This window comes from Nothobranchius furzeri, chromosome 2, assembly GCF_043380555.1.
Source record: "Nothobranchius furzeri strain GRZ-AD chromosome 2, NfurGRZ-RIMD1, whole genome shotgun sequence".
NCBI lineage: Eukaryota > Metazoa > Chordata > Actinopteri > Cyprinodontiformes > Nothobranchiidae > Nothobranchius > Nothobranchius furzeri.
This window is the reverse complement of record NC_091742.1, coordinates 50724814-50752031: the sequence shown is the minus strand read 5'-3', so window position 1 is coordinate 50752031 and position 27218 is coordinate 50724814. Positions and strand designations below refer to the sequence as shown.

At 43.7% G+C, this 27218-nt stretch overlaps 1 protein-coding gene across 2 annotated transcripts in view; it reads left to right on the top strand.

The window, feature by feature from the left end:
* Nucleotides 1-27218, top strand: part of cyfip2 (cytoplasmic FMR1 interacting protein 2) — a 62257-nt gene that overhangs the window by 19420 nt on the left and 15619 nt on the right. For both annotated transcript variants that reach the window (XM_015956350.3, XM_015956414.3), the window contains exons 2-16: nucleotides 18504-18649; nucleotides 18743-18832; nucleotides 19391-19468; nucleotides 21763-21864; nucleotides 22026-22207; nucleotides 22290-22386; nucleotides 24354-24482; nucleotides 24570-24674; nucleotides 24750-24838; nucleotides 24951-25188; nucleotides 25276-25428; nucleotides 25515-25654; nucleotides 25774-25921; nucleotides 26663-26816; nucleotides 26995-27151. In XM_015956350.3, the coding sequence (XP_015811836.1) occupies nucleotides 18533-18649; nucleotides 18743-18832; nucleotides 19391-19468; nucleotides 21763-21864; nucleotides 22026-22207; nucleotides 22290-22386; nucleotides 24354-24482; nucleotides 24570-24674; nucleotides 24750-24838; nucleotides 24951-25188; nucleotides 25276-25428; nucleotides 25515-25654; nucleotides 25774-25921; nucleotides 26663-26816; nucleotides 26995-27151 (1979 nt within the window). In that variant the 5' untranslated portion in view covers nucleotides 18504-18532. The remainder of the gene's footprint in view (nucleotides 1-18503; nucleotides 18650-18742; nucleotides 18833-19390; nucleotides 19469-21762; nucleotides 21865-22025; nucleotides 22208-22289; nucleotides 22387-24353; nucleotides 24483-24569; nucleotides 24675-24749; nucleotides 24839-24950; nucleotides 25189-25275; nucleotides 25429-25514; nucleotides 25655-25773; nucleotides 25922-26662; nucleotides 26817-26994; nucleotides 27152-27218) is intronic.

Below are 27218 nucleotides of genomic sequence, written 5' to 3'. Positions count from 1 at the left end.
ACTATTTCGCTCAGTTGCATGCATTGCAGGTCTGTTCCTATTGTAGATTAATGGAAAATAGGCCTACGCCATAATCAGCTTTGACCTAAAGGTCAAATAAATAACACATATTTAAACAGAGCGAGCTAAGTATAGAAAGCAGTGAGAAAGGGATTGACTATTGAACACTGCAGGGAAGTAACAACAACCTCTATCCAATGAGAGGTAAGAAAGGCAAGACCTTCTTCTAATATGATGCATTTTGCATGTTCATACCCGGTCCTGAATCAAGCAGCTTATTAGTTGTTACTTTTTAAATGCGATCAGTCACTCTGAGTTTCACATGCATGCAGAATACAGAAAAACGCTGTTGTACTTCTATTTCTCACATTACCCATCAAAATAGATGGGGAAACTCGGGTCACACTGTAAATTAACAGAGCCAGTTGAGGTGGCTCGGGTATCTGATTAGGACGCCTCCCTGGTGAGGTTTTATGGGCACGTCCAACCGGGTGAAGACTTAAAGGAAGACCCAGGACACGCTGGACAGACTATGTTTCTCGGCTGGCCAGGGAACGCCTTGGGATCCCCCTGAAAGAGCTGGCCCAAGTGACTGGGGAGAGGGAAGTCTGGGCCTCTCGACTTAGGCTGCTGCCCCCGTGACCCGACTTCGGATAAGCAGAAGAAAATGGATAGATGGAAGCTGCAATAAGAGATTTTCTTAGAAGAGCGTCTCATTTGGTGACATCAGTGTGATCCATGCTTAGCTTTGTTAACAGGAGCCTAGAGGAGAATGAAGGGGCCCTTCTTCTTTGTAGCAATGCACGCATGCGCGCACACACACACACACACACACACACACACACACACACTAAAAAGACATGCCAACTGTTGAACGCAGTCTGGTATAGGGTGGGAAAGTTTATTCAGCCAAAGCAGGGCTTTAAGACAGTCTGTATTCCCAAGCACAGATGGGGTAGCACTGAGCATTGTTTATTGACATGATAAACCCCCGCAGTAGGATGTAGGATTCATGTTTTCACTTTTTGTAATCTGGACTGTTAGAAAAAACTAAACAAGCAGAAAGTATTTGGCTTAAAGGTCGTAATGCAACACTACATAGTAAAGAATTAAAGAAATACAGAAGGCAAAACACAAACCAATCCTAAAAACTGTACAGTAGCTCAATGAACAAAAGAACAAATTCCAGAATTTTCACAAGGCTGGGTTTTATTCACTTGTTTAACTCCATAACATGAAATTAAGGTTAATATTATAACTTAGATCACAAAATCTTCAGTCTTACCAAAACTGGTTGAAGCGAAAAGGAATACACCCCACAACTAAATCTACTACAGCTAGCATTTTGTATGACCACCGTGATTTTCAAGAACAGCACCAAGTCTGCTAGGCATGGAATGAGCAAGTTGGCAACATATTGCAACATTTATCTGTTTCCATTCTTCAAGAATAACCTCTTTTAGAGCCTGGATGTTGGATGGAGAGTGATTCTCAACTTGCTGCTTCAGAATTCCCCACTGATGTTGGATTGGGTTCAGATCAGAGACATACTTGGCCATTCAATCACCTTCACTCTGTTCTTCTTCAGAAATGCAACAGTAGCTTTAGATGTGTGTTTTGAATCATTGCTGTGTTGGAAAAGTGCCCGACGACCAGGTGCACAGAGTGATGGCAGCAGGGCTGCATCAAACGATTATTTGGATCATTGATGAAACGGATTAGCCTGGCCTGCGAGACTCTTCCTCTGTTTAATTCTGCACAGTGAAAGGGTCTGGGAACTCTCCTAGTCAAGTAACCCCACCCCGTGAGAATTCTAACCGAGCCAATCAGCGCTGAGCAGCGTACGTCACACACAGCAACGCTCAGTTTCTCATAAACATCAAAGGCAGCGGCGGAGTTCGCTGCGGCTCTTTCCTCTGTTCTAAATGACTTGGACACGTCTTTAAAACCACAACAAGTAGAAGCGCTAAAAGCCTTTCTTCTAAAGAAAGATGTTTTCACTGTCGCCAGACGCCATCTTTGACTGCAGCTATAAAACCACAGCGTCGCAGATGTCACACACAGCGACGTTGAGTTTCTAATAAACAACGAAGACAGCGACGGAGTTCACTGCGACTCTTTCCTCTGTTCTAAATGACTTGAATGTCTTTAAAACCACCAGTAGAAGCGCTAAAAGCATTTCTTCTAAAGAAAGATGTTTGCGCCATTGCCAGACACCTTTTTTTTTAATACAGCTAAAAAACTACAGCCTTGCACGGTACAGTCGGCATTTCCGTCTTTCTTCGATTGGTTATTTTTGAGCTGGCCAGTCTCATGTGCGTCTCTGCCTGTGGGTTACCAGACTCTTTCTCTGCGCAGAATTAAACAGGACAAGTCTGGCAGGCCAGGCTAGTAACAGATGGGATCTCGACTCGATTAATCAGATTAAACAGGAAAATTTTTAAAATAGCTAATAAAACATTTTTCTCTCCTACATTTACTTTATTTAACAACAAAACACTATTAGAAACCAGTTCAATGGTGTGCAAGACAAAATGCTACCACCTAAATATATCCATAGTTAAACTATGATCAGTCAAACTTTATGTCTTTCATTAACATGTTCAGTAATAAGCTACTGGAAATGCTACTAAAATTTTATTTCTACTGCTATAACTGTAATGGTGACATGTCTATCATGATGGATACATTTGTGAATTACATGCTACAGTGGCTTGCCACAATCGTGAAGCAGTGTTGAGCAGAGCAGACTGGAAGCAGCAACCTGACTGCAGCAGTTCTGCTCCATAGCGCTGAATACAGCTAAGAAAAAACAGGATGACGGGGAATTTTCTTCTGCTTGTAGAGTTTAGATATTCTTAGTTTCACAACCATCGTGTTTTTTCTGAACCCCACTTGATCGTGAGCCTGCTATCCGATAGCATTAGCTAATCTGCCCATAGTTGTACTTCAGACTAGGGCTGCACAATATATCGACAAATTATCGTCATCGCGATAACAGGACGTGCGATAGGCCCATCGCAAAGCACGTCAAAAACGGCGATAAATGTTTGGCTCAAACATTTCCATCCTTGTCATACATCAACTTTTTGTAAACCAGCTCTGTTTTTTACGCGGAAGTATTATTTGACCAATCAAATGTAGCCCTTCTGATATGCGGCCAACCAGATGGGTCCGTTCACGTAATACGCCCGCCCCCTACGTAGACCCTTACCCCAAAATTCCACTATCTCCGCTCTGCTCCGCCCCCTGCTTTCCGCTGCCGCTCGCTTCCCTTGTTTGTCATGTTGGCTCAGATTAACGAACGCACTTTGTGCTGAGGTTTCTGGAATCGGCGCTGCTTTCAGACGTGAACGTGAGTCCACTCTGTCGTTAAGCAGCTGATAATAACCGGGCTGACTCCGATACGTGCCAGTGAACCAACCCACCTACCTCCATGTCGCTAGTGTTCCACTGGGTGGTGATGTTAGCCCCATGCTCCGGTTAGCTTCCAGCTAAAAGGCTACAGCACTCTCCTCCCAGTCCCACCGTGAGCTGCTAAAGAGGGCCTGGAAAAGTTCCCCCACACATCAAAGTGATTTTTCATTCATGAGCTTTTATAACCTTGTTAATCAGGATAGTTGATTTGCTGCTGCACATAAAATGTCAGTCACAAGCTCTGCTAGCCGGTTGTCTTAAGAGGAGCTAGTTCAATTTGTTAGCTTGTTATCAGAATCATAGTTGCAGTTTCATCATCTGAGCTGCTTTTTAAGATCTAGGTAAACTTGTTCAATTTGGGGTTAAAACCAAACGTTTTCACATATTTTCCATGTAGTTTTTTTGCCACTTCCTCTTCTGAAAGGTTGTTCTAAAAATAAAATGTTTTATTTTATTTTAATTACCTTAAAAGACTCAAAGTCTCTTTTTACACTTTATATTTATTTAATCAGGATCGTTGTCAAGTCGACGCCAGAAACAATGAAACACAACTTGAATATCAGATGAACAACAAGGCTTTATTCAACCGGCATTCATACAAGTTATCAATCATGAACAAAACATTTCTCTTACCGTTGCTTATGGGTGGAGAGCTGAACACCCCAGTTAGAAAACGTAATCCATGATAGGTGAAGAACTGAACACATGTAATCCATGAACCTCGTCAGGTAGAATCCTTCAAGCAGCTCTAACCCCCCTGAGCCCTGCTCTGCTCCTTATACATTCCCTGATGTGCGTGCAAAGCTGCACACCTCCACCATGATTACCTTGATTACATCCTCATGATCACATTATGTTCGGCTCTACCATGATTACCCTTGATTACATCCTCATGATAAGTGTGATTGACAAACAGTAGTGATCAATAACTTATATAAAGCAATTATACAACAGATGACAAGTTCATTTTTATTACATTCCACTCTTGAACTTTTCATCTAATTTATGTAACATACCTTGTAGTTCCACTTTAATTTTCATCGTAGTCTTTGCATTATTACCCAATTTATTTCTCTTCTTAATCGAATAACATACCAACAAATAATAAGATTACACAATGTTAGAATGCTGATTATAATTAATGCTGCAATCATAGGTGGAATTAGCACTTTATTAGCGGTACTCGACATGCCTGTAAATATATCCCACCAATGATGAGCGGAAGCCTGTTCAATCAATGTAGCAACATGTTTTATTTCCCCTTGTGCCACAAGAGTAGACACCATGAGCCTGGAAAGGTTGGACCTATGAGAGTCAATCAATTTTGCCACTTCAGTGGAACCATCCAATGCGCATTTGAATCGTTCCAGTGAGAGTGTCCAAGGGGAGTGTAAAACCTCCCATTGTATCTTAGTCAGCCGACTAGATACAGTGTAATTACTCAACCAATAGGTCACGTTATTCCATTCCCACATATGTATACCCTTGAGACAACCTGAAAAGGGAACTGAAGGTACCTGTGGGGAATTGGTCATTGTAGCCACGCATAAGGTGTTAGGACCCACCTGCCAAAACTGTTCCTCTGGGGGTGTGACCGTCCAATCACAGAGTACGACCCTTGAATCAGTGAAACATGGATTGCTATGTCCTTTTACCAATGGGCAGGCTAAACCCTTATCAGTCTCATCACAGTGTTTTACTTCATATGTTCGATTTGTTTTAACATCCCACCACTCTCCACTAACATGGAGATACCAAAACCCTTTAGTGGTTATCACCGGCAGTATCTGATATCTACACACAGTCATTACTGATGTCATATTATACTGATCCCAGTATCCAGTACACATAGATTTATTACAAATCGTCATTTCTGCATGTGGCTGTAGCCATAATGAACTACTGATGTTCCATAATGTTCGCCATGCATGATAGTTATTACTCATTACCTGTATTTGAAACCTATTTCTTTGTGTCTCAGCATGAATAGTCTGCAAGGAACAGACTGTCCAATTACCTATGTGTGACAAATTATGCAATGCATCATAAGTTTCATTCCAAAGCTTTAGATTCCATTTAAATACACTTTTCCACACATCACTTCCTTCTAACTGACTAGATACAGTCGAAGGCATCCATCTTGCAGTCTTGGTGACAGCTTGTGCGGTGTATTCTCCAGTGTTGGACAGCATAGTTCGTGTTACCTCATTGTCTGCTGTGTTAGCCAGACCATACAAAGTTCCAGTTCCTCCTAGCACGGTGTCATACCATGCTCGCCTCCTCCTGTTGCAAGGCGGAATAGGAGGGAATTTCACAGTCCATCGCACATATTCGGCTACCCTTATTTGTCCCATTTGTTGACAAGTGTGAACCAGGGGAGCTACAGCTGTCTGCGTAGCTCTAGCTGTGTCGGGCAGCACCCAGAATATGTACAAATAGGCGTGTCCTCCTGTGATTACAGTTCCATTCCTGATCCAGAAATCGTGATCAACCTTCATACTCCAATTTGTGCCATTTTGTATGCAAGTACCATTCCCCTGATGGTATGCACAGATGCGCGCTGCAGAATTAAAGGTTACTGTTGATCCTTGAACCAACACCCCCGGGCTGATCACCCTTCCTCGGAATTTAAGACATCCTCTGCACCGGTACATCTTACCGGTAGATGTTAGGTTTCCCAAGTAGCAAGCGTCATTTGCTCTGCATGTGAATGTGCCTTGAGTGCGGTTGGACATACTGCTAACCAATTCCAGATGGCCCATGACCCCTTCTTCCAACACTTGTCCTTCCGTGAGCCCCCAACAGAAATGTGCCCTCAGTGCGATGACAGCGAGGACATGGAGGACGATGACCAAACATCCGACACCACCAGGTCCGCGGAGCCCATCCATCGCCTCGACAAGGGTTCAATCCTTTTGTAGGGGAAGGGGACCCAGTCAGCCACCGTCACTCAGACACCCGCCTATGGGATACATACAAAACTGCAGATAGAATGACAAGCATTAATTTTCTCTCCTGTAACATTTGTTTATCGGAATATTAATCCATTTTTCCTCTCCGGGGAACAATACACTTACCACAGCATCTTTTCCCTGTGCAATAATCTCTCCAGCTCTGGGAGGACCATTGAGCTGCTCCACCCACACTTTTGCCCCCGCAGTAAAGTCTGATGATCCAAACCCAGTTTCACCCCTCTGAGTGATAGTGGTAGGTTTAGTAAACTCTTCAACTTTGGACATTACACACCGTTTGATTACTAACTGAGCTATCTTGTCTCCTTTTTCCAGTACCAACGGTTCTTTACCTGTATGCTGACACACCACACCTATTTCCCCTTGATAGTCTGAGTCTATTACCCCAGCTAAAATGGTTAGACCCCTCAAAGCTAAACCACTTCTTGGACACACATGAGCATAAGTTCCTGGTGGACATTGAATTCCCAATCCTGTTTTTACCACTGTCACTTTATTGGTTACTAAAGTGATGCTTTCCAAGATTTTAAGATCTAATCCCACAGAGCCCGCAGTTGCTCTAACAGGGAGTTCTGCCTCAGAAGTTAGTTTCCACATTCGTATAGGAGGGTCAGTAGAAGTTGTTTCCCTTCCTGCCCTGGCAACCATTAGCATCAGTGGAGTAACTCCATCCCCCACGGGTCTGTTATTTAACTGATGTACTGCCCTAGTCAGATTTTCTCTCCATTTGTCCAAAGAATTAGTAACCGATAGTTTCCTTAGTTTCTCTTTCAGTAACCCATTCATTCTCTCAATGAGTCCACTAGCTTTCGGGTGATATGCTACATGATAGATCCATTCTACCGCGTTGTTCTCTGCCCATTCTTTGATCTTATTTCCAGTGAAATGGGTACCATTATCAGTCTGAACCTGCAAAGGTAGTCCATAATAGGTCTCTATTAATGACAGACATTTCAATGTAGCCTCCTGATTGGCGTTATGACACGGATGCACCACCAGTACCCCTGACACCGCATCCACGGCTGTGCATGCATACTTACAGTTTTTACTTTTTGGCAATGGTCCAATGAAATCAATCTGCCAACACTGACCCGCTTGTTTACCTCGATGTATCTGTCCCTGTATATGTCGAGGGATTCTCTTTTTCTGATGTTGACAAGGTTCACAATCTACTATGGCAGTTTTAATATCATCAATGATGAGATCTATTCCTCTGTCCCTCGCCCATTTCAATGTTCCCTGCACACCCCAATGTCCAGCAGTAACGTGAGCCCATTTGGCTAATCCAGGACTTGATTGTCTTACAGCCTGAATTTTCACTATCTTATCTACAGTCTGATTATGCAGGGATTCAGGATCATTGTTATTAGTATGAGCATCCACATGTAATACTGACACAGGAATATTTTGGCATTTCTCCCAAATGTCCTTCCATAGGTCAGCTCCCCAAACCTCTTTTGAATGTATCTTCCATTGTGTAGCATGCCAAGTTGGCATCCAAGTTAACATTCCTTGGGCTACTGACCAGGAGTCAGTATAAATACTTACTCCCTGCACCCCAGCCGCCATTATTACCATGTGTACTGCTTTCAACTCCGCCCATTGACTACTCTTTCCTGTCCCTGTGAGTTCCATAACTTGTTGTGTACCAGGGTTAAATGCCCCAGCCTTCCATTTCCTGGTTCCTGCCACATATTGACAGGAACCATCAGTGAACCAGGCTCGCTCCTGCTGCTCTGGGGTGAGTTCGCTCCATCTTACCCCCAGTTTCACAGGAGAATCCTGGATTGGTTTTACCTCAAAAGGCACTTCATCCATTTCTGGAACGTCTGCCACTTGCTCGTGGAGCATTGATACTCCTTTTTCTCCTGGTTTCATTCTCTCAGAAACATACCACTTCCATTTTATGATGCTAGCCTCTTGAGCTACCCCTATGCGGTGAGTTGTAGGATTGCTCATGACCCAAGTTAGAATGGGTATATGTGTTCTCATCATTACTTCATGCCCCACAGTTTGGGCTTCTGTTTCCAACAAAGCCCAATAACATGCCAACAACTGTTTTTCAAATGGAGTATATCTCTGTCCTGCATCAGGCAATTTCCTAGACCAAAAACCCAAAGGTTTTCTGCACCTATCTTGTTTTTGCCACAAACTCCAGTTAGCATAATCATTTACTGCAGAAACCTGTAACTCCACTGGTCCTGACAACATCTTCCCCAAAGAAACAGCTTGTTGGATTGCCTCTTTAGCTAGTTCAAATGACTGTTGTTGATCAGGCCCCCATTCAAACTGCTCCTTCTTCCGAGTGCATCTGTACATAGGCTGCAAGATCTGTCCTAAATGAGGTATGTGGTGTCTCCAGAACCCGAACAACCCAATATACCGCTGAGCATCTGTCTTATTCTGTGGTATTGGGAACCGTGCTATTTTCTCTTTAGCTTTAGTTGTTATCTCTCTTTCCCCTCTATATCAGATAATTCCCAAGAACTTCACTGACTGTGCAGATCCCTGCACTTTCGCTGAATTTATCTCCCATCCATGATTCTTCATATGTGTTATCAGAAGTGGGAGCAATTGCTCAACCTCTTCTTTAGTGTTTCCCTGAATCATGATGTCATCAATGTAGTGTGATAGCAATATGCCTGATGGGATCTTTAAAGTCGACAGATTTTCAGCCACTATCCTATGACAGATTGTGGGTTAATGCAAATACCCTTGTGGTAATCTGGTGAAGGTGTACTGTCTTCCTTCCCATGTAAAGGCAAACTGTTCCATCTTGTCCTCAGGGATAGGTATGGTAAAGAAAGCATTGGCCAAATCTATCACCGCATACCATGTACCAGAGTGATGCTGCACCCTTTCCACAATCGTGATAACATCCGGAACCGCAGACGTTAAAGGAGGAGTATGTTTATTCAGCGCTCTATAATCCACAGTCATTCTCCATGAACCATCTGATTTCTTCACTGGCCATAAGGGATTATTCCACCGTGTGGTGCATGTTTTCAAAACTCCTGCCTCCAGATATTCTTTAATAGTGTCCGTAATTTCTTTCTGACCCCCAGGCAACCGGTATTGTTTTTGTGATACCACCTGTGTTGCTTCAGGAATGGGAAAAGGTGTCATTTTGACCTTGCCTACCAAAATGGTGTGGATTATGTTTATACCAAAACAAAATCGACCATGTTTCAGATGAAGAGTCATTCCGGCCAATATATCCATTCCAATAATCCATTCCTTTGCAGGAGCCACTACTACACTGTAATTTCTAATAGGTTGATTTCCTATTTTTAAGGGCAAAGTTACTCCCTTTCCTACTAACATCTGCCCCCCAAGTCCAGTCAAAGGTACAATGTTTCCCTTTATTTTATCAGGATTGCCATGAATTACCGAGGCCTCCGCCCCAGTGTCAACCAATGCCATTACTGTCTGTACTGATTTTTTCCAATAAATCTGTAATTCCACATGTGGTCTGATATCATTTATTGACCATCCTGAGGCACTGTCAACAACCCGAGCTTGACCTTCATCCTATTCATCATCATGTTCCCTTCGGTGCTGTTTTTCCTTTCTACGCTTCACTGCCGCCACCTGATAACACTCATCTGAACTCTCCTCCTCTGAAGATTCCTTGGGAGGGGCGGAAGGTTCAGCAGGCTTCGACGCCACCTCCCTGATCACATTCTGCAACATTCCAGCCAATTCTGACACAGACATCCTGTCGTCCTTTCCAGGACAATGTCTGAACTGACAATGGACCTTCAGTCCCATTTGTCTGCATTTCTCCATCAATGCATTAGTGGGCAATCCATCAATCTCCTCAAACGGCACTCCCGCTTGTCGCAGTGCCCTCCACAAATCTGTTCTAGAGGGGCCCATTGCCCCCCCTTTACGACCCCTTGAATGTGGATCAATCCTGGGTTTATTTGCAGTTCTAGCTCCCTCTCTCCTCGTCTCAGACCAATCACCCAGCGTGGTGAGTTCGCCAAGACGATCTTTTATCGCGGCAAAAGTCTGGTCTGCCGCGCCAAACAACAAGCTGGTCACCATGGGTTTATAATGTGGTGGGGCATGTCTGATGAGGTGATCTCTAGTTGCCTTAGAGATGTTACAGTCCACCACTCCAGCTCCCCCGTTTCGAGCCACTTGCTCTCTAATAGTGAGTCTGGTGAGCCGCTGAATGGCATCTCTCACTGTCTGCCATTGCCCTTTAATCTCAGACCAGTCCGCCGTGGTAGGATAGATTACATGACATGCCAGAGCATATGCATCCCCCACATTGAAATCTTCATCAGCTGGCAATGCCCGGACTGTAGCCCGGTATTCAGCATTTATCTGTGCATCAGTACTTAATCCTGAAAATCTCATGGCATCACCGGCATCTATGGCTATATCACACGCGCCATCCTCCATAAGGCGATTAAGCCAGGAGTCAGTTGGTTCGCCTGGGCGCTGTTTCAGCTTCCCATTCATGTGATTTAACTCATCTTGTGAATAATCCTCTAGCGTTGTTAGCAGCCTAGGGGCGGGTTGTGGCTGCTGTTGTAACATCCTTCTTATATTACCCGCCTCATCGAGTTCCGGCCGTCCCTGATCATCCACCATATCTACCAGTATTGGTGGAATAATTTGCTGTTCTCGCCGACGCCTAGTAATAGGTCTTTGTTCTGACATCTTTATCCCCTGTAATGATGGATACAAGGGCTGAGGTGGTGGGTCAGGTTTAATCGCCCACTCCTCCTCCTCATCATCCCCCCAAAGATCCCCGTTCCATTTCTCCGGGTCCCAATCTTCACCAACATTCTTTACAAACGCCCGGATCTGAGCAGGACCTGTTCTACGAGGTCGCTTCTTTTCCTTCCTTTGCGCTCGAGACACAAAAGTCAGCGTTTTATCCAAAACATTCTGAGCATGCTTTAGCTCTTTCCCCATCACACACACTCTCTGCTCAAACTCTGAGCATGATTTTCCAACTTCTTCAGCATGGATTTTCTCCTGCGCCGCTCTCTCTCTCTACAACTGCTCAATTCTAACTCCTGTTTTTTCCATGCTTCTGCAAAAAGCCACATCATATCTCTCACTCCTGCCAGCGGCGCTTTTTCTTTAACTTCTATCCGCGTCAAACGGTCCAGCACCACGGCGGGGCTGACCACTCCATTTAACTCTCCCCACGGCCCAGGGCGTCCACCGCGCTGCCTTAACATATCACCAATGGTTCGGAACTCCTCCGTTTCCCAGCCGGGAATCGGCACGGGAATCGGCGTTCCCTCCCCAGAAGCACTCGGCTCCTTTTTGCTTCTCCAAAAACACTTCATTGTTGCTGGAATAGCTTGACTGATCCTGTTCGTGACGCCAAAAATGTTCTAAAAATAAAATGTTTTATTTTATTTTAATTACCTTAAAAGACTCAAAGTCTCTTTTTACACTTTATATTTATTTAATCAGGATCGTTGTCAAGTCGACGCCAGAAACAATGAAACACAACTTGAATATCAGATGAACAACAAGGCTTTATTCAACCGGCATTCATACAAGTTATCAATCATGAACAAAACATTTCTCTTACCGTTGCTTATGGGTGGAGAGCTGAACACCCCAGTTAGAAAACGTAATCCATGATAGGTGAAGAACTGAACACATGTAATCCATGAACCTCGTCAGGTAGAATCCTTCAAGCAGCTCTAACCCCCCTGAGCCCTGCTCTGCTCCTTATACATTCCCTGATGTGCGTGCAAAGCTGCACACCTCCACCATGATTACCTTGATTACATCCTCATGATCACATTATGTTCGGCTCTACCATGATTACCCTTGATTACATCCTCATGATAAGTGTGATTGACAAACAGTAGTGATCAATAACTTATATAAAGCAATTATACAACAGATGACAAGTTCATTTTTATTACAAAGGTAGACAATTGTTTTTCTCTTTCCCTCAGAAAATCTTAATATTCTCCTAGTTTGGCCCAGCACAGTTCACTTCCCAATTGCAGCAACAGCCTTATATCATAACCACATAAGTGGAGAAAATGCTCAGTAGCAATGAGAGAATTTGCTGTTGCATTTAAGTGATGTTAACTATTATTTAACATTTAAACTTACTTTCTGATTTTTTTATTTATTAAAAAAAAACACCCTGGTGAGGGATGTTTTTCTGTATTTGGAGCATCAGAAAAAGTTTTATGGTGGAGGTGATGTTTTAAAGTCACTGAGAAACTGCATGCTTGCAGTTTGTTGTTTTGCTGCTAATACAGTAGCAGGTGCAGCTGCATATTTTTTCAATAAAAATGTTATGTTGTAATGGAATTCATGCATTAGTTTTTGTTTGCTTTGAACCCAGAGCAGACGTCACACGCCAGACGACATCAACACTGCATACTTTAGTATTTGTTCATTTATCGTGAGTAATATCGCAATATTAAGCACTGTTGTCGAATATCGCAGGTTTTCCTAATATCGTGCAGCCCTAGCTGATCGTCTTGTAGCCCTCACCTTTTTTGTGTAAAGAAATGATTTCCTTTCTCAGATGTTGTGACTTTTCTCTTCCATGTGGAGACATTGCTGACAGCATGAAACAGGAAGGGCTTTCCCCTTTTATAGTCACCTGTCTGCCGGACACCTCTTAAATGCATCATTAGACTCAACTGTGGTTTAATGCCTGTAATTTAGAACATTTGTAGTCTTAAGTGTGACTTTTCTCCTAAGACTATAATTGGGGTGTACTCATTTTTGCAACATGGGCTTGAATGGATTTGTTAGGAAAATCACTTTTAGTGTGCAAATGAACAAATCTTGTTTGTAATCAGTGGCCCACATTTGTGGGAGTATTTAGTAGGTTGGTACCTCATAGAAAATGATGATTCTGAAAGGAAACTAAAGGTTTTCTGACAAATATAGGGGGGGGGGGGGGGGTGCACTCATTTATGCTGAGCACTGTAAGTGGAAAAGTTAGTGCTGGTGTTCTCTTATGAGTGTGCACTTTACATCATTACTGTGAATCTGAAGGCTCTTAATGTCACATGCACTCTAAAGTTAGACCATTTCTATTCAAGTCAATCTAAATATAGGACACAAATAAAATGATAGTGTACAGATGCACCAATCAGAGGTCTGGACTGATTTCAACTTTTGATTTTGTAATGGATTCAAAATTTTAACTGATGCTTATCCATCCATCCATCCATTTTCATCCGCTTATAGGGAGTCGGGTCGCGGGGGCAGTAGCCTAAGTTGAGAGGCCCAGACTTCCCTCTCCCCAGCCACTTGGGCCAGCTCCTCTGGGGGAATGCCAAAACATTCCCTGGCCAGGTGAGAGACATAGTCCCTCCACCGTGTCCTGGGTCTTCCTTTAGGTCTCCTCCCGGTTTGACGTGCCCGGAAAATCTCACCAGGGAGGCATCCTGACCAGATGCCCGAGCCACCTCAACTGGCTCCTCTCGATGTGGAGGAGCAGCGGGTCTACTCCGAGCCCCTCCTGAATGACCGAGCTTCTCACCCTATCTCTAAGGGAGAGCCCAGCCACTCTTCGGAGGAAACTCATTTCGGCCGCTTGTATCCGCGATCTCGTTCTTTCGGTCACTACCCAAAGTTCATGACCATTGGTGAGGGTAGGAACGTAGATCGACCGGTAAATCGAGAGATTCACCTTCTGACTCGGCTCTCTCTTCACCACGACAGACCGGTACAACGCCCGCATCACTGCAGATGCAGCACCAATCCGCCTATCGATCTCACGCTCCAGTTTTCCCTCACTAGTGAACAAGACCCCGAGATACTTAAACTCCTCCACTTGGGGCAGGACCTCGTCCCTGACCCGGAGCAGGCATTCTACCCTTTTCCGAATCAAGACCTTGGTCTCAGATTTAGAGGAGCTGATTCTCATCCCAGCTGCTTCACACTCGGCTGTGAACCGCTGCAGTTTCCGTCTTTGAAATCTATAATTAAATACCTTTATTATTTTTTTATGTCTGGTCAAACTGACAGCAATGTCAGTTTTTCACAGTGTTAAGTAATGTTGTCATAAACGAACAAATACTTAAAAAATTCCAATTATTTTACGAATCTTTCGGCTGCCATCCGCTGACAAATGTCTTTAAAAACTTTTCATTCCTCATTGATCCACCTAGCTCGTCCTGACTCTCAGGACGATGGTGAGGAACGTATGGACGTCTACAGCTGACCAAACCTGGCTGCTACTTGCTGACATTTTCTCACATCTGTGTAAAACTAATGAAAACAAAAACAACTCCGAGGTTTCTTTGGCTTGTTGCAGGTAGTGACAGATTTCTATCTCCCAATCAGTGGACTGTGTTGCTCTGCCCTATAACCGTGCTGTTCCACAAACATGCGGCCCTCAACAGAAGGGGGCCACGAAAGTGCTGTCAGCAGCACGTTCCAGGCCGGTTGTTTGGACCAGTTTTACAAAACTGCGGCCCGCTCCATCCCGACGCCCGCAGTGGAACGAGCTAATTGATTCTTGCAGCTTTTGTATTTTTTGCTGTTTATTTCTGAACATCACACAAATGCACAGCTCTGTTTAAACTTCCATAACAGAGATGTAGAAATGCACCAGAATACATCATCTGATGATCAGAATCAGGGCTAAATCTCAGAAAACAGGTTGTTGATTCATGTTGAAAAAAATAGTGATTTTACCACCTAATCAGTAAACCAATCACTCGTGTGGAGGTTTGTTCTCCCAGAAAGATAATTTTCTGGGTAATCTACATTTTGTTTTATTTTAAAGAGAATTCTGTGAAATATAGACCTTTGAGAGGATCTTGTGTCTGAGCTGTCCAACAATCAGACAGAGATGTGCTGCTGCTGGAACAGATAAGTCATGTAGCAATGGTGTGTTCACATCCTAGACATGCAAAACTACATTCGTCTTCTTCTTCACTGTATTTACTGATCTACGAAAATAAAACAGATTCACACTGAAAATCAGCCGATTCCAGACGCTATGCAAATAATGAGTGCGTTTCTACAAAATCGCCTGTGTATGTTAAAAAAACACAGAATTCTTTACAAATCTAAGCACATAACACATGTCAGTCAGTGTTGAACGCCTGACTTCTTGGCTCGTACTCCTCCTAACCCTGTGCTGGTGTCTGATGTGACAGTTTGACTCAACAGGAAGCTCCACCCACCTCCTCTAATGGTGTGATCATCAGTTAGATCTGCTCATGTGGCTCAGGCACGTCGTGACATAAACTCTTCTTTAATCGCATAAAACGCACGACTGATGCTATCGACAGTGTCTTGTATTTGTGGATGGTGTTCCTGTACACCTCTCCTTCTGCTGATGGTGTTGAAAATGTCTTTTTGTGGGTTTTTTACATTTTCAGCTCTACTTCATCCATCTCCAGCCTTAAATATTAAGCTGATTACCAGCTACCAGTTCAGATAGAGAACACTCATTTCTCAGGAACACATGATGCACGGAATGCACACACACACACATTGCTTTGGCTTTATATTTGAGCGCTGGTGCTGTTGTGCTGGTGCGTGCACTGTTCATTTATTAACCACATCTACAACTTCATTATATCTGTGTGAATGAGGTGAAAGTTTATCTGTGCTGCTATATAAAGCCTGCCATTTGTTTTGGGTGACAGAAATATCCGTCTGCTCTGTTATCGTGTTGGTTTTTCTTATAAATATCAGACAGTTTTTTTTTTTTTTTTTTTTTTTTTGCTCTCTTGGCATTGAGGAATGACTTGCTACCGGTGTGCACGTAGAAGCAAAACGGAAACAGTTAGGGGCCTCTTCCCCTCTCTAACCCCAGCTGGGTTAGACTGGTGGTGTCGTACGTGAGGGGATGCAGGTGCAGGGCGAACAGATAGAAGCACCACACTGCATCGAATGAACAAAGATCCTAAAGATGTAATGAAATGGACATTCCTCGGATGACTGAAAAGGAATATTTGTGTTTTATCGGAATGTTGCATAAAACTGAGCAATCCATCGTATCCATTATTTCAAAAACATTTTTAAAGCAGTTTCTTTCAAGGGGATATGTTATTACTTTTTTCTTAAAGAGCAAGTCACCCGCTACCAGGTTCTTACTCAACTCCCACTTCCTGTTTGAAAAATGCAACAAAGGCTGTTGCCTAGCAGACCGAGAGGGCGGAGCCGCTAGCAAATACACACACAACATTGTGTAAAGGATGAGTCGTTTACATCTTGTTTTATGAACCATAAAATGTGAGATTCCATAGAAATATGAAATATCAATCTGATGGATCTTTGAATGTTTTAACCAGAAGGTCAGATCTTTTTATTACAGGGATTAAGCGACACTTCGTATTAACTCCGAGGAAAGAGAGAGAGTCAGGTTTATAATAGTTAAGAAATGTATTTCTACACAATTAAAACAAGACTAACTTTAACACTCTGTGTACAGATGGATGAAGGTGGAGTGAGACGTGATGAATGATGGTGGTGTGTGTGGGATGTTATTATCAGAACCAGCGGATCCGGAGAAGCAGTTAGTTCTGAGTGGGAGTGAATGTTTCACTCTAAACTTTAGTAGGAGATTTATAACACACATGAAACGCCATCCGACCTTGGCCACTATCTCATGTAGATTAGCCTGTCAGAGACTTTATGTCTCTGCTCAAACAGACACAGCACATCATGACCTTTAGGTCAAAAACAGGACATTCATGACGCTACAATTGTGACATCATAATGTACAATCTAAGATCATCGTGTACCACTCAGCCAATAGCGATGGCAGATTTAAATTCAAATGCAGTGCTAGGTTTTTACCTGACGACGGTGCAAGACTGACAGTTTTAGGCAGAATATTTAAATTTTAACTAAGATGCACTAAAGTGCCGAATTATTGACTGCACATGTCTACAGCACGATCAGACACTCATTCATATAGTTTATCAGCAAAAAAGTACTGATTTGGAGTGACTTGCTCTGAAGTCTTAACAGTTCTGTCGTCTATAAAAAACATATTCATCAAGTCTTTTGCACTAAATCCCTCACATAAAGCCGTTCCAGCAGTTTAATGCTTGACAGTGCCAGCACCTTCCAGAATGAAGAGCTTCAGGGCTCTGTCACGTTAGGAAAAGAGGCTGTTGCTGGCTACGCCCACCCATCCTCCTTTCAGGCTGCTTTAAGCCGAGAAGCTCCGATATCCAGGCTGTTGTTGGTTTAGCATCCAGGAAAGAGTAGAGGACGTCTCGACTAGTAGAAGCTAACCACGTGACGCTTCTTTCTCCTCCAGCCAACTTCAACGTCCTCAAACAGGCGCACTGGAGCTTTTTCTTGGTGTGTGTGAGTGTGTGTGTGTGTGCTTGGGTGGATGATTGTGTTGTAAAGCATCTTGGGGGGGTTGTAAAACCCTAGAAAACGCTGTATCAAATACGGGCCGTCTACCATTACACGTTGGAAGGTGTGAGAGATTGGCACGGGCTTTGGAAATGCACAAGCATGCATCTAGATCAGTGGTTGTCAGACCTGGTCCTGGAGACAGCCAGCTTGTTTGTTGTTCCTCTGCTCCAGCACTGATGCAGCAGCTCGTCGGGCTCTGCAGAAGCCTGTTAATCACCTGCTGAATGAAATCAGGTGTGTTGAAGCAGGGTTAATGCTAAAACATGTTGGATAGCGGCCCTCCAGAACCAGGATTGAGATCCACTGATCTAGATCATCTAGTTTACTGCTACACTTTGACACGGTCCATGGGAGTCGAGCAGGGATGGGCTTCCGTGGTCATCACCATGTTCTCCACAGTCCTGGAGAATGTAGCAGGGTCCAAGTCCAGTGTGAAGGAACTGGTCAGGTCTTTCTCCTGATCCCTCTAAAACAGTGGTTGTCCGTCCTGGTCCTGGAGTTCCGCTTTTCAGGACATTTGAGTGGTTTCTCTGCTCCAACACTCATGATTCAGTGGTTGAGTCACCTGTGCAGCAGCTCGTCAGGCTCTGCAGAAGCCTGTTAATCACCTGCTGAATGAAATCAGGCCCTCCAGAACCAGGATTGAGAACCACTGCGACTCGTCTGGATGACGTTTTTTCCTTCAGAGTAGATCTGATCCAAATGATTCATATTCTTCCTCTTTGTATTCATGTCATATTCCCTTTTCTCTGCTTCTGTCAGACCTGTTGTTTGAGTGAGTTCTTGTTACCATGACGACCCACGTGACCTTGGAGGATGCTCTGTCCAACGTGGACCTGCTGGAGGAGCTGCCGCTGCCCGACCAGCAACCATGCATCGAACCTCCCCCCTCTTCGATCATGTACCAGGTGCAAACACACACACACTCACACACTGTTGCCACCTCCCACCGCGACCCCCCACTGGACCAACTTAAACCACCTCTGTCTCTCGTTCTCCAGGCAAACTTTGACACCAACTTTGAGGACAGAAATGCTTTTGTGACCGGCATCGCCCGCTACATAGAGCAGGCCACAGTCCACTCCAGCATGGTGAGAAACCCATCACCGTTATTTCTACATCTCCTTGTTGAGTTGTTTTCATTCGTGCTCCCAAATTTAGCAGGTTTTGTTCCAGTTTCAGTGAGCACAAAGGCGACTGTGGGAAGCTGCCGCATCCTCGCTGAGGAAGCCTTGTTGAATTGATTTGGCCCAGCCTGTGCCAGGACACACACTCGTACACACACATTCCACTCACACAAGGGTGAATCAGGCAGACAGTGGGCCACTAAAGCTTTTTCCTTGCCTGTGAATGAATGGAGAGTGTGATTTGACTCGTAAAGAGGAGGTGTAGGGCTTTCATTAACCCTATTTACCAGGAAGTGCAACCGGGGTTAAAGTCGGTCTGTTTGAGAGCTCTACCTAGTTCTAAGAGGAAGCTATCTAACCCTGCTAAAATGTTCATCACGTCTGGGAACAAGTGACTCACCTCACGTTTCAGTGGTCTGTGCTCACTGGTGGCTTTGCAAACAGTGCAACTGTTTAACAGTTGCATCTTAGGTTTTTGTCCAATTTTGCATTAAGAATGGAAAAAAATGTGTGTTTCTGCAGAATGAAATGCTGGAGGAAGGACACGAGTATGCTGTGATGCTTTACACATGGAGGAGCTGCTCCAGAGCCATTCCACAGGTTCACACGAACACACCGTTGTCCTTTCTACACACACTCCAGCAGGGGTCTTCTCAGAGGTGTCACACGACTTTACCTCAAGTCAGCTTAAGACTCGACTTGAAGACATCACTAAAGACTTTAGGGCTCTACTGACGCTTAACAGCGGTGAATCTAGACTTCACCTGGACTTGAGTGTGGTGATCGTGAAGAGTTTATATCTCACACATGGAGAAAATATAATATTTTTCTGACTGCTTAATGGACTTTTTAAGAAGCATTCTTAATGTCTTGAATTTATTTGTAATTGCTCTGTAAATAAAGTGCAATCTCACCAGACATCCAGCTTTCACTGGAGCAGTTGGCGGCCAAGTGTGGAGCAGCCAGGAAGCGAGTCTGCTCGTCCAAATCCCAGACAGAGAAGGGTAGAATCCCTTCTCTGGATTAGAGACGTGGTTCTGCCTCAAGTGAAGGAGTTAAAGTGTCTTGAGGTCTTGTTCACGATCAACAGGCGGATTGGTGCTGCATCTGCAGTGATGCGGGTGTTGTACTGGTCTGACGAGGTAAAGAGAGCTGATCAGGAAAGCAAAGCTCTTGATGTACCGTTTGATCTACGTTTCGACCGTCGCCTGTGGTCACGAGCTTTGGGTAGTGACAAAACAATGATGTTGGGGATACAAGCAGCAGAAATATGTTTTCTCTGCAGGGTGGCTGGGCTCGCCCTTCGAGATGGGGTGAGAAGCTTTGCCATCCTGGAGGGGCTTGGAGTAGACCTGCTGCTCCTCCACATCAACAGGATCCAGTTGAGGTGGGCCAGGCATCTGGTCACGACGCCTCCCTGGTGAGGTTTTCTGGGCACGTCCAACCGGGAGGAGACCCAAAGGAAGACCCCGGACACGCTGGAGCGACTACGTCTCTTGGCTGACCAGGGAACGTCTTTAGACTCCCCTGGAGGAGCCTGCCTAAATGGCTGGGGAGGAGGATGTCTGGGCCACCCTGTTTAGGCTGCTGCCCTGTGACCTGACCTCGGAAAAGCGGACAATAATGGATGGATGGACTTAAAGCTTAGGACAATGGTTTTACTTCAGACAGATGTCCCGGGACTAGACTTGACTCTGGATTTTTGTTTCTTTTAAGACTTCAGTAAAATAAATGTAGACTTGAAGGTGACAGTGACTTGGTCCCACCTCAGGTTATGTATGGTCTTGATCATCAAACTAAGGATGACATCCAATAAACCATCATTACTAGGAGTTTGGAAGTGATAAGTTTTTATCAGTATCAATGCCATTGTTGATTCTGTCTATCATTCCAGACCCTTATCGATTCCCTTATCGATTCCCTTATCGATTCCCTTATCGATTCTTGATTAATTCAATAGGTGGCAAAAAATTAATTGCGCATGGTCTCCTGCATTATAACTCAGTTTATCAGTGATAAATATGGTATCGTTTGTAAAGGTCTTTACAAATGTTCTCTTCGATGCTCCTTGGGAAGTGAGTCATCTTCTTGTACGGTGTAGTGTTGCCGTAGCTTCTGCAAACTGGGCAAAATCTTACCACAGGTCTGACTTTAGTCGCTGGAGTCTGCTAGTGTGAAGGTGTCTAGAATGACACTAACATGAAAGGCAGCGTGAGTCGATTCGTTACCTGCAGTATTAGCAGGAGAGGACGTGGAAACGCCACCGCTGCTGCATTGGACTTCACTAGTCCGGAGCGGATCAAAAGCACAACGTTCGCTTTGAAGTTATCAAGGATTTTGTGCGCAAACGCTTTTGCGTATTTGTAGTGTTTCCTCCCTTTGATGAAATATCTACTTTGCAAGTATTGCAACTGGCCCTGTTGTCATCCTTTCTCGTAAAGTATAATCAAACTTTCAAGTGTTTGTGCCGCTCAGGCACCATGTTTCCTACTGAGGAAATGCGTAAGCTATGCAACGTAGCTTGTGTAAGCTGCGAAATGTGCGTGGTGATGTCATGGAATTGATCAGGGAATCGTTTGCAAAAATGGCAAACTAGGAGTCGAAACACTGGGAACTGGTTCTCAACAAGAACTGGTTTTTGATTCTGACCCCAGTTGTTAAGTTTTCTTGCAAAATGTAATTGTTTTTAGGGCTTTTGTAATTGGTAGAGGTTCTTTAGCACGACATGTGGGTGTTTACCTAATGAACTGGGCCTTGAACCTTGACACGACTGTCTCGCACTGTCTAGGGCGTGGTTATCATGTTTACCTTCAATCGGCTGCTTTCATTTGGTTTAGAATGAGAGCTGAGCTCCTGTCAGGCTGTATGTGATGGCGCCATCTTGTGTCTGTTAGGTGAAATGCAACGAGCAGCCCAACAGGGTGGAGATCTATGAGAAGACAGTGGAGGTGCTGGAGCCTGAAGTGACCAAGCTCATGAAGTTCATGTACTTCCAGGTGAGTCTGAGCATTTAGTTTGTGACAAGAAAATCCAGGAAAGTCGGGGTGAGGTGAAAGATGAAATTGGATGAGATGATTGTGGCCGATGTTTCCAAGTCTAGTTGACATTTGTATTGATGACGTTGTCAGTGTCAGTTTAATATTTGTTATTTTTTTAGCGTAAGGCCATAGAACGTTTCTGCAGTGAGGTGAAGCGTCTGTGCCACGCTGAGAGGAGGAAAGATTTTGTGTCCGAGGCCTACCTGCTCACGCTCGGCAAATTCATCAACATGTTTGCCGTTCTGGACGAGCTGAAGAACATGAAGTGTAGCGTGAAGAACGACCACTCTGCTTACAAAAGGTCCCTAAAGCCTCCATGGGAAAATCCACATTTTTGTTTGAACGACCAACATTCAGACGTTTCTCTGCTCCTGTGACTTTAGAGCAGCTCAGTTCCTGAGGAAGATGGCCGACCCTCAGTCCATCCAGGAGTCCCAAAACCTCTCCATGTTCCTAGCCAACCACAACAGGATTACTCAGGTAGGCTCTTCATCCTCAGTAGAATGGGTTGCAGCCATTATGTCCTTATATGCTAAAACAGTGGAATTGTTTTAGACGTGATCCTGGAGAGGTGTTGTCATCTGGTTAATCTGCTAATCTAACATTTTACCAGTTAGGAGGAAATGGAAATCAGGTAACAGGTACGGTGGCCTGCAGTGGCCAAAATACCTCAGAAACTACCATGTATGTTTATGTGTATGTTTTCTTGATCAAAAGAGATTTGCAGCATAATTGTGAATGACACGATAAACCCCACCCCTGGCTGCAACATATGGAATTTTAATTGTTTTATAATGATTATAAATATGTTTCAAATAAAAGTTCCCGTGGCATTTGAGACATGTAGCTTTGACACCTAACAGTCAAAAGTATCAAGGGACGAGTTTGGGTCCATTTCACCCAGGACTGAGAAGTCGAATGATCAGGAGGTAAAAAGGGAAAGACAGTTTCTCTTCATACCTTTACGACAACCACAAACTGTTTTTACCGTCCTGCAAACAGGAAGTGGCTCACCAGGCTCGCTTCACAGAGCTGAGAACCAGATAAAGATATCCTGCTAAATGTGTCCAAGTCCAGTGCGGGATGCTGGCCGACCACAGAGATAACCAGGATGTTGATGTAGATCAACACTTCTTTTCACACTGAGATCTTTATACATATCAGGCCTATTTTAGAGCAGTACAAAGGAAGTGTTAGTCATTTTTTAACATATCGGTATCGGTCCGTACGTAAACCTGGGACAATTTTAACAACCAATATTTTTTCCATCTTGTTTCAGTTTGTGTGTCTGTTACAGAGGGTGAGGGGGTGATGATGTGCTATTGTTTAGTCATGTGACAGTGATGGTAATCATCTCAGAAGGAAAAATGTGTGTGGTGTGTAAACACACATCTAGTTTGCACTCTATAGAAATAAAGCACAACATTCAAATTTCAGCTAGCATAATTTTCAGTCAATGCAACATTTGCTGATTTCAAAATCATAAATGTCAGCGCATGGATGTATATTTGTGTGTGTTTGTGTGTGTGTGTGTGTGTGTGTGTGTGTGTGTGTGTGTGTGTGTGTGTATATAAAATATATATAAATGTATATATTTTATATATATACATATAATATATATATAAATATATATAATATATATTGTATATATATAATATATATATATATTATATATATATATATATTTACATGCATACATACTTACACATATATATATATATACATATGCATTTATATGTATATGCATATATATATATATGTATGTATATATATATATATATATATATATATATATATATATATATATATATATACACGTGTATATATATATATATATACGTATATATGTACATATATACGTATATATATACGTGTATATATACGAATATATATATGTGTGTATGTGTGTGTATATATATATATATATATATATATATATATATATATATATATATATATATATATATATATAATATGTATTTTTTTCACATGCCAAATAACAGTAATGGCGTTGCGACAATGGAAAAAGTAATTAATTTGTTTAATCTGTTACCTAAAAAATAAAGCCTTTATACTAAACACCATAACTCCCAACACTATAAATATTTATGTGTGTCGGCAAATATCAGTTATCAACCATAAATGACTTATTTATATCGGATACCCATGCATCCGTACAGTAAAATTTTTTTTTTTTTTTTTTACTCTTCAAATTAAAAATATTCACATTTTTGAGTCCAGCAACAGATTTTAACTCAACATTAACACTTTACTTGAAAGGTTTGGGCCCCTCTGGTTCACAGGGACTGGTAGACACAAAACCATATCAGTGCGCGCACACACACACACCTGTTCTTAAAACAAAATGTTAGCTTAGTAAGCTAGAGACAGTGACCCTTAATATCTACCCTTAATTAGTGCAGCTTGTCCCGTCTCTCCTCCTGTAGTGCCTGCACCAACAGCTGGAGGTGATTCCGGGCTACGAGGAGCTTTTGGCAGACATCGTCAACATCTGTGTAGACTATTATGAGAACAAAATGTATCTGACGCCCAGTGAGAAACACATGCTGCTTAAGGTACAAATGCTCATATAAAATAATCAGATCTCAGGCTGATCCTTTGTTTTAATTCCCCTCTTGCCTGTTCCTCCAAATGTCTGACAGGTTATGGGCTTTGGATTGTACCTGATGGATGGGAATGTGAGTAATATCTACAAACTGGACGCCAAGAAGCGGATCAACCTGAGCAAGATTGACAAATTCTTTAAAGTAAACTTTTGTTTTGGACTCGTTTAATCCAACTAAAGAGTACAGCAGGTATCCAGATGTGTTTTTGTTCTTTAGCTGCAGGTTGTGCCTTTATTTGGAGACATGCAGATCGAGTTATCTCGCTATATTGAAACAAGTGCTCACTACGAAGAAAACAAGTCTAGGTAAAGCAATATGGTCCACTCTCGAATAAAACCCCTCAACAAGCGTAGAAAAACTAATAGAAAAGATTCCTCGCCGTGCTGTCTGCTCCATCTTTGTCTCGTCTTTGCACAGGTGGACGTGCACCCAGAGCAGCATCTCGCCACAGTACAACCTGTGTGAGCAGATGGTGCAGATCAGGGACGACCACATCCGCTTCATCTCGGAGCTGGCGCGCTACAGCAACAACGAGGTGGTGACAGGCTCGGGCCTGGACAGCCAGAAGTCCGACGATGAGTACCGGGAGCTGTTCGACCTGTCTCTGAGGGGTCTGCAGCTGCTGTCCAAGTGGAGCACACACGTCATGGAAGTTGTGAGTGAAAGAGGAACTCAGAGTGGAGGAGATTGTAATTGGTTTTGCCGCTGATGGCTCTTGTTATGATCTACTTTCAACTGTCAGTACTCTTGGAAGCTGGTTCATCCCACGGATAAATTCTGCAACAAAGACTGCCCAGGAACGGCGGAGGAGTATGAGCGCGCCACGCGCTACAACTACACCAGCGAGGAGAAGTTTGCTCTGGTGGAGGTCATCGCCATGATCAAAGGGCTGCAGGTCAAACGTGAAACTTGGCATGTAAAAGAAATTCTAATAAAAGCTCAAGCAAGGCATTTGTAAAGCTGCTCTTTCTGTGTGTTTAGGTCCTGATGGGTCGGATGGAGTCGGTGTTTAACCAGGCCATAAGGAACACAATCTATGCAGCTCTGCAGGACTTTGCCCAGGTGACCCTCAGAGAGCCTCTACGCCAGGCTGTACGCAAGAAGAAGAATGTCCTCATTAGGTACTCGTAGCATCAGAACGATTGCGTTTCCTTTCTGTAGCAGAATAACAGAAGCAGTTGTGTAATTACTTCATTTGTCATCTGAATTTCCTGGATTAAGTATTATCCTTTCTGAACAGTGTTCTTCAGGCCATTCGGAAGACTGTCTGTGATTGGGAAGGCGGAAGAGAGCCTCCAAATGACCCCTGCCTGAGGGGGGAGAAGGACCCGAAGGGCGGCTTTGACATTAAGGTGCCTCGACGAGCCGTGGGACCCTCCAGCACACAGGTAAGACCTAGGAGGAACGACAGGAAGTCTTTCTGGATGTTTCTGTCTTTTTGTGTTGGGAGACAAAAAACTGGACTTTTACGAGATTTAAATGGATGTTTTTCCCTTTGGGTAAATGGCCTGTATTTGACACAGCACCTTCTAGAGTCCTGGAACCCCCCAAGGCGCTTTACAACACAGTCATTCACCCATTCACACACACATTTGCACCCTGGTGGGGATGAGCTACACTGTAGCCACAGCTGCTCTGGGGCGCACTGACAGAGGCGAGTCTGCCGCACACAGGCCCCACTGGTCCCTCCGACCACCACCAGCAGCGAGGTGGCTTTAGTGTCTTGCCCAAGGACACAAAGACAGCGACAGGCTGTGCGGGGCTCGAACCTGTGTAACCTTCCGATTACAGGGTGAGCACTTAACTCCTGAGCCAACGTCGTCCCACCATCAGGAATTATTTAGTTGAAGTAGCGTAGATACTTACAGAGCTTTCTAGGATTGTTTTTCTGACTCTGTCCTGAGGGGGATTTAGGATTTTGGATAACGAAGGCATCTCAGAACAGCAATTACTAATTCCTGTTAAAAGTGGGAAAGTCTTGGAACCAAGCTTACGGTGTGCTAGTGGAAGAGGGGCAGTTGGACCAACAATCTTTATGGCGTCTCCAAAGGAAACTTGAAACTCTGAAGGTCTTTCTAGACAGAGATCTGGTCTTTTTGATGCATTTGTTGGTTTCCTGTCCCCTCTAGCTGTACATGGTACGCACCATGCTGGAGTCACTGATCGCAGATAAAAGTGGATCTAAGAAGACTCTCCGCAGCAGCCTTGATGGACCCATCGTGGTAGCCATAGAAGACTTCCATAAGCAATCCTTCTTCTTCACACACTTGCTCAACTTCAGTGGTGAGTTTTTATAACTTCAGTATAAGTTTTGTATAACTCATAACTCTAGGTTTAGTTTTGTACTCAACTTATTTAGCCAAGTTTCAGTCAGGAGCAATACATCACCGTGGCAGCAAACTTCTGCTCTAATGATCTGTTGACTTTTAAGTGGGTCACTTCCTGTCTGTTGTCTGATCAGAGGCCCTGCAGCAGTGCTGTGACCTGTCCCAGCTGTGGTTTAGAGAGTTCTTCCTGGAGCTAACCATGGGTCGCAGAATCCAGTTCCCCATTGAGATGTCCATGCCCTGGATCTTGACCGACCACATCCTGGAGACCAAAGAGCCTTCCATGATGGAGTAAGTTAAATCAGATAAGTATTTTTTTTTAAGCACCAGCAGGATCCTAATTTTTACTGTTGTTCTT